The sequence below is a fragment of the Rattus norvegicus genome, chromosome 10, assembly GCF_021556685.1.
Source record: "Rattus norvegicus strain SHRSP/BbbUtx chromosome 10, alternate assembly SHRSP_T2T, whole genome shotgun sequence".
NCBI lineage: Eukaryota > Metazoa > Chordata > Mammalia > Rodentia > Muridae > Rattus > Rattus norvegicus.
Window position 1 is genome coordinate 110,928,714 of NC_141543.1, and position 13,691 is coordinate 110,942,404.

The window sequence follows — 13,691 nt, forward strand, 5'->3', positions numbered from 1 at the left end:
GTCTCACTTCTTACCTCTCTTCTCCTTCTTGAAAGTCATTCTAGAGCGCTCGCCGATTCCTGACAAGCCCACGCTCACAGGTCCTTTGGGGATGGGACCTGAAGCACCTTACTTCCCAAGCTCAGCTCAGCTCAGCTGTTAACAAAAACCCAAGAGTGGGCTGGTGGAGCTTGTGACTGCTCTCTGCTCATCCCCACATGACCCTGCTCCTTGTGATGGCTCTGGCCTGCCCACCTACTCTCCAGAGTTCTCTCTGCATGAGGAAGTTCAAGGGAAGGGTGTTCATGGAGCCCGATTGCTGACCAGGCTGTGAAATAACCATGACACCTGCTTGTCCTCTCTAGAGTGGCATGGTTCTCAGGCTTCATCCAGAACCTGCTTCCTCTAAGGAACCGAGGAAGGCGTGAGTCAGAGGTGTCTGCATCAACTTCTGAACCCGGTCTTTTATTGTTTCTCTTCCCTCTCGCTATAGTCTTTGGCGCTGGACTTTGAGTTTTGGAGCAGGTCACATGGTTTGAAATAACTTCACAGCCCTTCCCGTCTGGCCCTGCCCACCGCAGCCTGTGGAGAAAGAGCCATTGGCAGTGCACCAGCCAGACTGGGAGACACCAGACTCCAGCCAGCTACAAGGAGGCCCCGAAGAAGCAACTCTGGGCACCTCTGGTGAGTAACTTGTTGGAGCCCTCTTGTTGCTGTGAAGAAACAGGTCACCTGAGCTCGTAGTTTAGGGGATCGGTCTTTCACTTGTGGGATGCGTGCCGGGGGGGGGGACAAGATCCGCTCACACTGTATCCACAGACAGGAAGCAGAGAGATGCAGCCGGCCTCCCCGTCTTCACTCAGTCTGGGATGGCAGCCCACAGACACGTATGGAGATTTAATTTTTAGACGAGTCTGAGTTCAGTCAAGCCCGTGATCAAGATTAGCTGTCTCAGGTGGACTGGGAGTTGTTCACGGAGACAGGACATCCCAGCCATCACTTTCTGTTTGTTATAAACCACCAAGCTTGACTTGATATGGTTTGGGGGCATCTGCGGAGCACAGCACAGGGCCAGATGAAAAGAATCAGAACCGTGGCGCTCTGTGAACCTGAGTCTGCTCCTACCTGTGCTTGGAGACTCACAGGGATGTCGGCAGGGCTGTATGTGCGATGCAGAAACCTAGAGTGGCCAGCGTTCATCCACGGAGTATCGGCTTTAAGCGCATGGTGCTCATGGTTTGATCTTCCACAGAGGCAGAAGCCGGCTACTGCAGTCACTGTAGCAACCATTATAAAATGGCTAAAGACTGGGAGGGGTCCTCTGAAGTGGGGAGCCCTTCCCAGTTCCCTCCTTGGTCTGAAAGCTGGTGGCTTTTTGCTTGCGTGACAAGACCCAGGCTGTGCATACCTTTTATGCAGCCACCGTGAGCCTCCCTCTGCTCCAGACTGGCCAAATCAGTCCTGGGTAAGCACTCTGGCCAGCCCTGTCCCCATGAGATCCTTTCTGCCCTTAGAACAGCAGCAGTACCACCAGCTGCTGGACACAGTGTCCAACTCTAAAGTTGGCTCCAGGACAGTTTCTTAACCTTACTTCCTTTTCTCCCCACTTTGTGTGTGTGTGTGTGTGTGTGTGCGTGCATGTGTGTGTATGTTTGCCATGCATGTGTGTGTGTGCATGTGTGTGCGTGTGCATGCATGTGTGTATGTTTGCCATGCATATGTGTGTGTGCATATGTACTCATGTGTGTGCATGTGTGTTGCTGAGGATGGAACCTACGCCCAGCACCTCAGCAGTGCTGGGTAAATACTGGAGCTTGTGCTCCCAGATCCTGACCAGCTTTTATTGTCACCTTGGGTTAGTGAAGTCCCCGGGCCATGAGCAGTGATGACTAATGTGGTTTACTGACACCAGGTGAGGCTCTCTGCCTGCCAGAGGTAAGGGGTGGGGGTGGGGACAGGGAGTGGGAAGTGAGCCTAGCATTGCTACAGGGTGTTCCTGCATTGCCACAGGGTGTTCCTCTGACTCCCTGAGTTGGATGTTGTTCCTCCGCCAGCAGTGTGGAGCAAAGAAGGCTAGAGCAGAAAAACTCCCTGGCCTCGGTCGAACGCCCGAGCACAGTCTTCGATTGCACCCCTATCCTGGCCTCTCGGAGTCCAGGTATGGCCGAACTGTGCCGCATGGATTCCACGCTGACTGCTCTGGACGAGGAGCTGCTCTGGGATATGCTGGAGAGTCACCGATGCAGGATCGTGCAGAGCATCTGTCCCAGCCGGCTCACCCCCTACCTGCGCCAGGCCAAGGTGCTGGGCCAGCTGGACGAGGAGGAGATCCTCCACAGCTCCCGCTTCACCAACAGTGCCATGAGAGTTGGTGAGTCCATTGCCATTAACCCCTCCTCGAGACACTGGGGTCACAGCTGAGCTCTCCCTGCCCTGCAGCCCAACAAGGTTTGTGCTGCAGCCGTGGGGCTGGGGGAAAGCTTCAACACCAAGGGTGGGTATGCCTGTTACCCTAACATTCCCGGTGACTGAGAAAGGAGGATTGCTACAAGTTCGAAGCCAGTAGAGACTGCAGTGTGGGACCCTATCAAAAAAAGGGGGAGGGGAAATGTAGCTCTATTTGTAGAAACCTTGCCAGCATACACAAAGCAAATGTGCACACATAACCCAGGCATTGTGGTGTGCACACATAACCCAGGCATTGTGGTGTGCACACATAACCCAGGCATTGTGGTGTGCACCCATTTCCTCTCCTTGTAAGCACACTTGGAGTTGGAATGTGTCTCTTTCCATTCTTAAATCTATTTTTTTGATAGAGATGTTGTCTCACGTACACTTGCTATGTGTCTGAGGATGAAGCTCCAGGACGACAGGTGTGAGCCACTTCTGGGTGACCGAACCCAGGGCTCTGTGCATGCTGCACGAGCATGCTACCAACTGAGCTGCACCCCAAGTCCCAGGACAGTCTGACCTGCGATCGATCACCTAATAACATCTACAAAGATCGTTTGTCCAAAAGGAAAAACTCACACAGGCACTGTCTTAGCTTGACATCTGTTGCTGTGATAAACACCATGACCAAGAGCAACTCAGGGAGGAAAGGGTTTATTAGGTTTATACATCTGAACCACAGTCGAACGTTGATGGTGGCCAAGGCAGGAACGGAAGCAGAGGCCATGGGTGATGCTACTTAATGGCTCGCTCCCCATTCTTTCCTTCCTTCCTTCCTTCCTTCCTTAAATTTTGTTTCATTATTTTATATATATATATATATATATATATGAGTGCCCTGCTACATATACATCCGTCTGCATGAAGAGGGCATCAGATTCCATTACAGATGGTTGAGAGCCACCATGTGGTTGCTGGGAATTGAACTCAGGACCTCTGGAAGAGCAGTCAGTGCTCTTAACCACTGAGCCATCTCTCCAGACACCTTTCTTATATACCCAGGACCACTTGCCAGAGGTGGCTTCATCCACAGTGGTCTAGGCCCTTTTACATCCATCATTAATGAGGACAATGTGCTGCAGGCTTGCCGACAGGCCAGCATGATGGGGACACTTCCTTAAGTGACATTCCCTCTTCCCCGATGACTCTAGTGTCTTGGGTTGACAAAGCTAACCAGCACTGGTAGGATTGGGGGGAGGGGCGCTGTATCTTGGGGATGTCTTTGCAATTCGTTCTTCTGGCCTGGAAGGCAGTATCTTCTCACTCGGAAGTGACTGAGGCCACTGGAGGTTAGAGGGTGAAGCACTGTTGACAAAGTTGACAAAATGCTCACTGCAAACGCAGGCCATAGAGGCCAGGTGACAGGTGGCAAGTATTGATGTCACAGCGTATATATACGTGCTGCTTTAGAGTATAAAAGAGATTGATCTGTAAAAAGGCTGGTGCTGGGGTTGGGGATTTAGCTCAGTGGTAGAGCGCTTGCCTAGGAAGCGCAAGGCCCTGGGTTTGGTCCCCAGCTCCGAAAAAAAGAAAAAAGAAAAAAAAAAGGCTGGTGCTCTCATGCACATGTGTACACACATACACATGCAACACGCATGCACATAGACACACATGCACATACATACACACATGCACATGTGTACACGTGCAACATACACAAACACACAGACATACACGCACACACATTCATGCACACAAACATGCACATGTGTACACGTATACACATGCAACACACATGCACATAGACACACATGCACACACATACACACATGCACATGTGTACACGTATACACATGAAACACACATGCACATAGACACACATACACACATGCATATGTGTATACATGCAACATACACATGCACATACACACACAGACATACACGCACACACAATCATGCACACAAACATACACACACACACACACACACACAGGAGAGAGAGATAAGAAGACAAAGAGAGACAGAGGCAGAGAGACAGAGAAAGAGACAGACAGAGTCAGAGAGAGGGAGAGACCAAGAGAGAGACAGAGAAGGGAGGAGAGAGCGAGAGACAGAGAGACAGAGAAGATGGCGAGCGCTCAGGATTGTAAGACTGTGTGTGCGCATGTCCCTTTATACCCAGCCTGTGGAAGAACGTTTTCTTGCCCCTCATAGGGATCCAACAGCTCTTGCCTCAAGTTGGTGATGCATGGATAAAGATAGGGAACCCAGAGGACTCCAAGCCCCAGCTCTCCACACGCTTTGGTGGCTCAGGCTGGATCTCTCTCTCTCTCTCTCTCTCTCTCTCTCTCTCTCTCTCTCTCTCTCTCTCTCTCAAGGGCACTTGCTGGATCTGCTGAAGGCCCGAGGGAAGAACGGAGCCATCGCCTTCCTGGAAAGCCTGAAGTTCCACAACCCTGATGTCTACACCCTGGTCACTGGGCTACAGTCTGACATTGACTTCAGCACCTTCAGCGGTGAGTGCTAGATCAGAGCCCACTAATACAGCACTTCCTCCCCGTTATGGTCTCTGGCCCCGGGCCTGGCACCATCCCAACTCACTGCACTGGGAGAGGGGAGGGAAGAAGAAGCCACAGGACTTGGGTGCTTCAAGGCCCACCTTCTATGAGGAGACTCTGGGGACGGAGGGCCGCCATGCACTCCAGAAGTGAAGGGCTGACATTCATTTTGCTTCCTTTTTTTTTTTTTTTTTTTTTTTTTTCCGGAGCTGGGGACCGAACCCAGGGCCTTGCGCTTGCTAGGCAAGTGCTCTACCGCTGAGCTAAATCCCCAACCCCGAAGGGCTGACATTCATGCTGCTTAAGGGGAGGTCTAGTGTCTCTCTTCCCAGGGCCAGGGGCAGGGAAGCCAAGACTTCTGCCAGGAAAGCACGAAAGGTTTAGCCTGGGGGCTGGAGAGATGGCTCAGTGGTTAAGAGCACTGACTGCTCTTCCAGAGGTCCTGAGTTCAGTTCCCAGCAACCATGTGGTGCCTCACAACCACCTGTAATGGGATCCGATGCCTCTTCTGTGTGTCTGAAAATAGCTACAGTCTATTCATATAAATTAAATAAATAGGGGCTGGAGAGATGGCTCAGTGGTTAAGAGCACTGATTGCTCTTCCAGGGATCCTGAGTTCAATTCCCAGCAACCACATGGTGGCTCACAACCATCTGTAATGGGATCTGATGTCCTCTTCTGGTGTGTCTGAAGACAGCAGCAGTGTACTCATATAAATAAAAATAAATAAATCTAAAAAAATTAAATAAATAAATCTTTAAAAAAAAAAAGGGCTTAGCCTGCATGGTGGGATATACAGTGGTGCTCAGGAGCTGACAGACTCTGGCCTTTCCCAGGGAGCTGCTGAAAGATTTGGGGGAACTCAAAGCAGCAGCTAATAAGCCATCTGTTCTGGGTCGGTGCGAAAGACACATTCATGTGAGTTCTGTCGGGAGACTTCCGTCTCTGCTGTGTTTTCCTTGGAGTTCCATGGAAATTGCTAACTTTGAATGCAGTCAGCTAGCTCATGGGGTGGGGGCGGGACCAGGGCTGGAGGAGAATGGCAGGGTCTCCCAAGGTGACAGAGAGAAATGATCACCCATCTGCAGGTCTCATGGAGACATCCAAGCTGACCGAGTGTCTGGCCGGGGCCATCAGCAGCCTGCAGGAGGAGCTGGCCCAGGAGAAGGCACAGAAGGAGGTTCTGCTCCGGAGATGCCAACAGCTGAAGGAACGCCTGGGCTTGGCTGAGGCCCACGCAGAGGGTCTGCGCCAGCTGGAGGTTGACCACGGACGCATGAAACGTGAGGTCAGCACCCACTTCCACGAGGTCCTGAAGCTGAAGGATGAGATGCTGAACCTGTCACTGCACTACAGCAACGCGCTTCGGGAGAAGGAGCTGGCAGCCACACGCTGCCACAGCCTGCAGGAGGAGGTACCTTCCCTGGGGGCTCACTAGCCAGGGAGCTGGGCAGCCAGCCTCTACCGTGACCTGCAGATCTCTGGGTTATCTTATGGGTGCTTCCTTCCAGGATGCCAGACCAATGCGGGGAGAACCAGGTTTCTCTTGGGCCTCTGAGCAAAAGAATAAAGAAGCCAGTGTGATCTGGCTGGGTAGTTTGGGGGTTCAGGACCCTGGATACACACAGACTCCTGGCCCAGGAAGGTTCCCTCTGCTTGGCTGAAGGATCCGGTTCCTGTGGCCCTTGGCATCCCTAACCTTTATCGGCTTGATTTGGCTGGCTTGGGGGTGGTGCTGTTTATTAATGAGTCCACATTCTCTCCGTCAGAGAGATGAGGGCAATGAAACCAGGGGTCCTGGTGGCCATCCATCTGACTATAGAGATGAGAGTGGGTACTTGGCCCCTTTGGTCTGCTCCCAGGGACCCAAGCCACGAGTTTAAGCACTGAGCCTCATCCTTAGCAAAGTAAGCTAAATTGCTCTCCCGGAAGAGACTGCTCAGTGGCTGCAACAGTTACTTTTCTGTCACAGTGATAAAAGAACAGGGCCAAAGCTAAGTTGCTCTCCCTAAAGAGAGACTGCTCAGTGGCTGCAATAGTTACTTTTCTGTTACAGTGATAAAAGAACAGGGCCAAGAGAAACACAGAAGGAAGGTTTGCCTAGGCTGTGGCTCCAGGAAGATAGGAGTCTATCAGAGCAGAGAGAGATGGTGGCAGAGAGGCCCGTGGTCAGGGCAGGAAGCTGACAGATCATAGCCTCAACTACAAACACGAAGCAAAGAGAGACCGGGAGTAGAGCAAGGCTCTGTACCCCCAAAGCCTGCCCCTGTTGACACACCTCCACCAGGAAACCCTGCACCTCCTAACCTCCCCCTAAATGGCACCACCAACTGGGACCGAGCGGAAGGGGACAGTTAGCATTCAAACTGTCATAGTGGCTAAGAGTACTCACTGTTTTTCCAGAACACCCGAATTCGGGTTCCCAAACCCATATTAGGCAGCTTATAATTCCTGCTACAGGGGGAATCTAATGCCCCTGACCTCTGTAGGCAACCACAATCACATGCACATGTCCACAAACAGTTAGATATATACTCAGATAAGTATATATAATTTAAAATAAAATAAGTACTATTAAGTGCCCCTTCTCATGAGGGCTGGGATTGCTCAGGAGGTGAACCCACGTACACCTCTGAAGGTCGGGGCTGAGGCTTTTCACATGCCAGCAGCAGCAGGAGCAAGGACAAGCTGCACCCGGCCAATGCTTAGTGGAGAAACATTTCCCATGATCATCCTCCCGCTTCCTCCCACACAGCTCTACCTGGTGAAGCAGGAACTCCAGCGGGCAAGCCTTGTATCTTCATGTGAAAGAGAATCTCTAGAGAGGTCCCTGAAAATGGCCAGCGACCTGGAGCCTGAAGGAGAGGAACTGAATCGGCTTAAGGAAGAGAACGAGAAGCTCCGCTCGATGACCTTCAGCCTGGTAGGTCTTGGTCCCTGAGGAGGCCAGATGTCTCCTGCTGATCTGCAGAGGCCTTGTCTTTAGCATCAGGGGGTGCCTATGGGCTGGGAGACTCCCTCCCAGGTGGTTTTGCTAAGGCAAGGTTCCTGGCTCATGCAATCCCTTCTCTTAGACAGGCTTTGAACTCAGGATCCTCCTGTCTCAGTATCCTGGCATGATAGACCTGCACCACCAGGTCAGGTTATGCAATCCTCTCTCATTCCTTCCTGCCTCCCTCTTTCCACACACCCAGATGGTGACAGCATTAAAAACCATGTCCCTAGATTAGCTTGCTCTGTGGGCTGATTTACTGAGACCACACTGAGCTGCAAGAGAAAAGGCCACTTGTAACAGCGGGCTCTGCTGGGCGGGGTGGTACATGTCTGCAACCCCTGCATGAAAGCCAGAGGCAGGTGATACCTTGGCTAAAACAAAATGAAAGGCTGAGGAAACCATAGAGATACAGAAATATGAATCTGTTCTGTCCATAAGACTTCCTTCATCCTTTACACGGTGACTTCCTAGAGCCTAGGAGCTGGGGACACTGAAGCCCTGGAGTTCTGAGAACACTTTACTCATCAGAGTGCATCAGGCCCCATTGCAGATGGTTGTGAGCCACCATGTGGTTGCTGGGATTTGAACTCAGGACCTCTGGAAGAGCAGTCAGTGCTCTTAACTGCTGAGCCATCTCTCCAGCCCCTCTTTTCTTTCTTTTTTTTTCTTTTTCTTTCTTTCTTTTTTTTGGGGGGGAGGAAGGGAGGTGGTGGTTCAAGACAGGGTTTCTCTGTGTAATCCTGGCTGTCCTAGAACTAGCTCAGTAGACCAGGCTGGCCTTGAACTCAGAGATCCACCTGCCTCTGCCACCACCACCCAGCTCCCTTTAATTCCTTTAAAATTGATGGGGAGAAGGGTTACTGGAGAGATGATTTGGTGATTAAGAGCACGTGTGGCTCTTGCTGTGGACCAAGGTTCTGCACCCACGTGGCAGATTATTAGCCATGTTGAACTCCAGTTCTGGGTGTTCTAGTGCTGCCTTCTGGTCTCTACAGGGTATTGCACCCACATGGTACACATACACATATACACACACAATCTCTTTGATAAATCATTCCTTCAGGGACTGGAGAGATGGCTCAGCAGTTAAGAGCACTGACTGCTCTTCCAGAGGTCTTGAATTCAAATCCCAGCAACCACATGGTGGCTCACAACCATCTGTAAGGAGATCCAATGCCCTCTTCTGGTGTGTCTGAAGACAGCTACAGTGTACTTATATATATAGTAAATGAATAAATCTTTCACCAGGTGGAGAAGGACATTCTAGAACAGAGCCTGGATGAGGCCCGGGAGAGCAAGCAAGAGCTGGTGGATCGTATCCACTCACTGCGGGAGAGAGCAGTGGCCGCGGAGAGGCAGCAGAAGCAGGTGAAGCAGTGGTGCCCTTCCTTTGAGTCATGACCCTTCATCTTGGGGTGGGCTCATTTGCAGGACAGACAGACAGACAGACAGACAGACAGATTCAATCATTAACACAGTCTGACTAAGTTTGCTATTCCATAGCCCAGACCTCATAGTCAGACAAGCAATGGAGAAACCCCAGGAGTGTGTCAAACTTAGGGACCACTAGAGCCCAGGATTTAGACAAGGGAAGACAAAGAGAAAAGAAGGGAAGGATAGGAGAGAATGAGCCAGGGGGATATTGCTTGTGTGTTTAAGAGCCATTAAACAGCCTGCAATTCTGCACACGTGCATGCACAATTGCTGACTATATCCAGTATGATTGGCTCTGTGGCTCTGTAGACCTGTTCTTCACTTGCCCTCTAAGCCCCCTGCCTCCTTTTCCCCCCACTTATACTCCCCCCTTCCCACCTAAATTCTAAGAGCCAATGAGCATCATGGGTGTGTTCTACAGTACTGGGAGGAGAAGGAACAGACCCTACTCCAGTTCCGGAAGACCCAGGTGGACTGTGAACTATACAAAGAGAAGATGACCATGCTTCAGGGCCAGGTGGCTGAGCTGCAGAAGGAACGTGACCAGGTATCGGAAGCCTTGGGGCACAGAGGGGAGGCGGCGCAGGGCAGGATGATTCTACACTGCCCCCTGCTGGTGTGCAGATGAGGCTCAGAGCTGCTGGCTCAGGATTCAAACTCCCCTTGCAACAGCACTGACACGGGCTCTCTGTTAGTCTCCCCGCCCTTTTTCCTGACACGAGACATAGACTGTCCATCCCAGATATAGGTTTTATTAAAATGTAGGTTTGCATATTCAGTGTGAGTCCTGGTTAGTGCACACTTGATGAGTTCACAGCAAGTGCCTACATCATGGGGGTGCCTTTTTCAGTTCAGATGTCTGGCTCTGTTGTCCTGCCCCAAACCACCCTTAACTATTCGTGTCTGTCTCTCCTGTCTTGGCTACAGGCGTACACAGCAAGGGACAGGGCCCAGATGGAGATTTCTCAGCGCCTGGTGGAGAAGGATGCCCTTCGCAGAAGAGTGTTCGAGCTGACGGAGCAGGTCTGCGAGCTTCGTACCCAGCTGCGCCGGCTGCAGGCTGAGGCCCCAGGAGGAGTGAGTGTCCCACCCCAAGATGGGAGGCTGGATAGTGGGGCTTATGGGGGACAGTGATGCACAGGAAATGTTAACTGAGCTGGAAAGACAAGGACAGAGTCCACACGGTCCCCCACAGAGCTGTCTGCCTTTTGTCAACTGTGGAGTTGTAGGGCTGAGTGCACAGGGTAGGACCAGTTTGCTTCTGCTTCTCTTCATGCTGACGTTACTGTGTCATAAAAAGGGAAGCTTGGGGGGAAGTTCTGGAACCAGGAAATCTGGGTGTGTTGTGACAGAAGAGGTGTCAAGATGCCCACTTTGTAGAGATGATATCCCCAAAGTCAAAAATCCAGGAGCTGAGTGACACTGACGCTGTGGTGAGGGACCTGTGAACTTGAGAGTTGTGTCACAATGCCTGCTTGGTCCCTTGGGCAGCATGGGTCAGGTTCTCTGGATAGACAAGACTGCTTAAGTAGCCATGGTCCAGGAGGGAGGCACAGTCAGAGTCTCTTCCTTGTCCCACACCTGCCTGTGTGTTCACGTGAGTATGCGAGCACATGTACAAGAGTGTGGGCATGTGTGTGCGTGGTCTCACGCAGTAGTCAGGTCAAGCAAGTTAATCTGCTACTAAACCATACACACCCCCAGTCCTTCTCCAACCTTTTAAAAAAACCTTTTTCTTAATCTTGGGAACAGACTCATTAAGTTGCCCAGTCTAGTCTTGAACTTGTAACCCTGCATCCTCAGTCTTCTCAATGGCTGAATGTACAAGCCTGGGTCATAAGGCCCATCTTACGATGTATACATATGCACAAACACAAATGCATGCATGCATAACACATACATAATACATATATATATGCATGCACACATACATAATACATATATACATGCATGCACACATACATAATACATGCATGCACGCACACATACATACATGCAAGATGGCTTAAGTAACAGCACTTGCTACCGAGCCTGACAATCTTAGCTCAATCCCATGATCCACAGGGTACAGGGAGAGACCCAACTCCTGCAAGTTGTCCTCTGAGGCACACCATGGCATGTGTAGATGTGCACGCATGCACCCACGCAAAGTAAATACAACCTACACATGCCATTTGGTAATATGTGTGTCCATACATGCATATATGTGTGAACATATACCTATTTTATGCACTGTGTATATGTGTCCATACACAGAAAAAAAAACTGGAAGGGCAGACACCTAAGTGCTAACCGCATATATATATATATATATATATATATTTTTTTTTTATGGGTATGTGTGTGATCATATGGTTACGTACCACATGCATGGAGACCAGAAGAGGGCGTCAAAGCCTCTGGACCTGGAGTGACAGATGGTCGTGAGCTGCTATGTGGGTGCTGAGAAGAGAACCTGGCCCTCTGTGAGAGCAGGCCTGATCCTGACCCCTGAGCTGTCCCTCCGACTGTAACTGCTCATTTTGGGTTTGGGGTGCGTTTGATGCCATCCTCTCCCAGTCTCTAATGGCTTCTTCACCCACCCTCATTTTCTTTGTAGCATGCAAATATGTACGCATATGTGTACCTATGCAAACATTACGCAGTTTATTATCTTATCCTAGCGCACAACATATTCTCTAAATTCTCTAGAAAGACTGAAACGCACTATTCTCAAGTCAGGGGGATCTCTTCTCCTTGAGAGTAATACTGAGAGAATAGAAAACACCAGAATTTCACCCAGAAGTTAAAATGGGAACCTGTGCGAGGTTGGGAAGGGGCATTGGGGGGCACAGGGGTTCCTAGAGCTAAGGGACATCTGGCCTCTTTGGAAGCCCAAGCAGGAAGCTGGAAACAGGGAAATCTGCCTCCGGGGGAAGCAGCGGCTTGTGAGGATGCATGCTGTGTGCCCACCAGATGACAGTGACTGCAGCTTCCTCAGCTCCACCGAGGTATGCACTCCTGACCCCCGACCCCCGACCCCTGACCCCTGACCCCTAGCCCTGACCTAGGTCCCTGCTCTTTGCTGCATCCAGCCCAACACATCATCAGGGCTAAGATATCTCTGGGAACCTTATCCCCATAGAGAGAAATTGATACCACTGAGTGTTTCAAACAAGAAATCTACTCCCTCGTGGTTCCAGGAGCTGGAAACTCAAAATCAAGGTGCCAAAGAGGCCATGCTTCCCCAGACTTTGGAGGAGGAACTTTTCTTTTCTTTTCTTTTCTTTTTAAATTACACACACACACACACACACACACACACACACACACACACACTGTAGCTGTCTTCAGACACACCAGTAGAGGGCATCAGATCCCATTACAGATGGTTGTGAGCCACCATTTGGTTGCCAGGATTTGAACTCAGGAAGAGCAGTGAGTGCTCTTAACTGCTGAGCCATCTTTCCAGCCTGAGGAGGGCCTTTTCTTTTTTCTTTTCTTTCTTTTCTTTCTTTTCTTTCTTTTTTTTTTTTTCCGGAGCTGAGGACCGAACCCAGGGCCTTGTGCTCGCTCGCTAGGCAAGCGCTCTACCATTGAGCTAGATCCCCAACCCCAAGGAGGGCCTTTTCTATCTCTCCAGCTTTGCTTCCCCAACAGTCCTTAGCCTGCAGTCACGTCTCTCCGATCTCCTCTGTCATAGTGTGGAGTTCTCCAGATCTCCTTGCATTGGTTCTCAACCTTCCTAACACTGGGACCTTTAATACAGTTCTATTTTCATTGCTACTTTATAACTGTAATTGTGCTACTGTTGTGGATTGTAATGTAAATTTGTAGACTGAGGTTTGCCAAGGGCATTGAGATCCACAGGTTGAGAACCACTGGCTTAGAGGGCATATCAGGCAGTTTCCCTGAGATTATCAACTTAAATGGAAACCAGCTGCTTGCGTTCTCAGTTCAGAGGTTTCCCCCACGGATGTTCAGGCCCCATCACTCAGGCCTGTGGTGGTGTGGTGGGGCAGAACCTCCCAGCACTGCAGCTGGGAGAGCAGGGAGAAAAAGAGAGACAGAGAAAGATAGAGAAATGCAGAGGGGGGGCCACAAAGACAGGGACACACACACACACACACACACACACAGAGAGAGAGAGAGAGAGAGAGAGAGAGAGAGAGAGAGAGAGCAGCCCCCTGAGAAATTAAATCGTGCAACAGATCTGATCTAGTATAAGGGGGTTTATTTGGGGGAAGGAAAGGGAGTAAAGAAGGAGGCAGACAGATGGGAGCAGAGCCATGAGGGCAGTGAAACAGAGACAGAGAAGGACAGAGAAAGGGAGGGACAGAGAGACAGAGAGAGGG

The 13,691-nt window shown here is 50.6% G+C and overlaps 1 protein-coding gene across 5 annotated transcripts in view; it reads left to right on the forward strand.

The window, feature by feature from the left end:
• Card14 (caspase recruitment domain family, member 14) overlaps positions 1-13,691 on the forward strand; it is a 35,282-nt gene that overhangs the window by 5,404 nt on the left and 16,187 nt on the right. For 2 of the 5 annotated variants that reach the window (XM_087574405.1, XM_087574406.1), the window contains exons 1-9: positions 1,075-2,350; positions 4,749-4,886; positions 6,017-6,342; positions 7,684-7,851; positions 8,003-8,065; positions 9,172-9,291; positions 9,779-9,904; positions 10,285-10,434; positions 12,231-12,347. In XM_087574405.1, coding sequence (XP_087430531.1) covers positions 2,140-2,350; positions 4,749-4,886; positions 6,017-6,342; positions 7,684-7,851; positions 8,003-8,065; positions 9,172-9,291; positions 9,779-9,904; positions 10,285-10,434; positions 12,231-12,347 — 1,419 coding nt within the window. In that variant the 5' untranslated portion in view covers positions 1,075-2,139. 5 annotated transcript variants of the gene reach the window in all.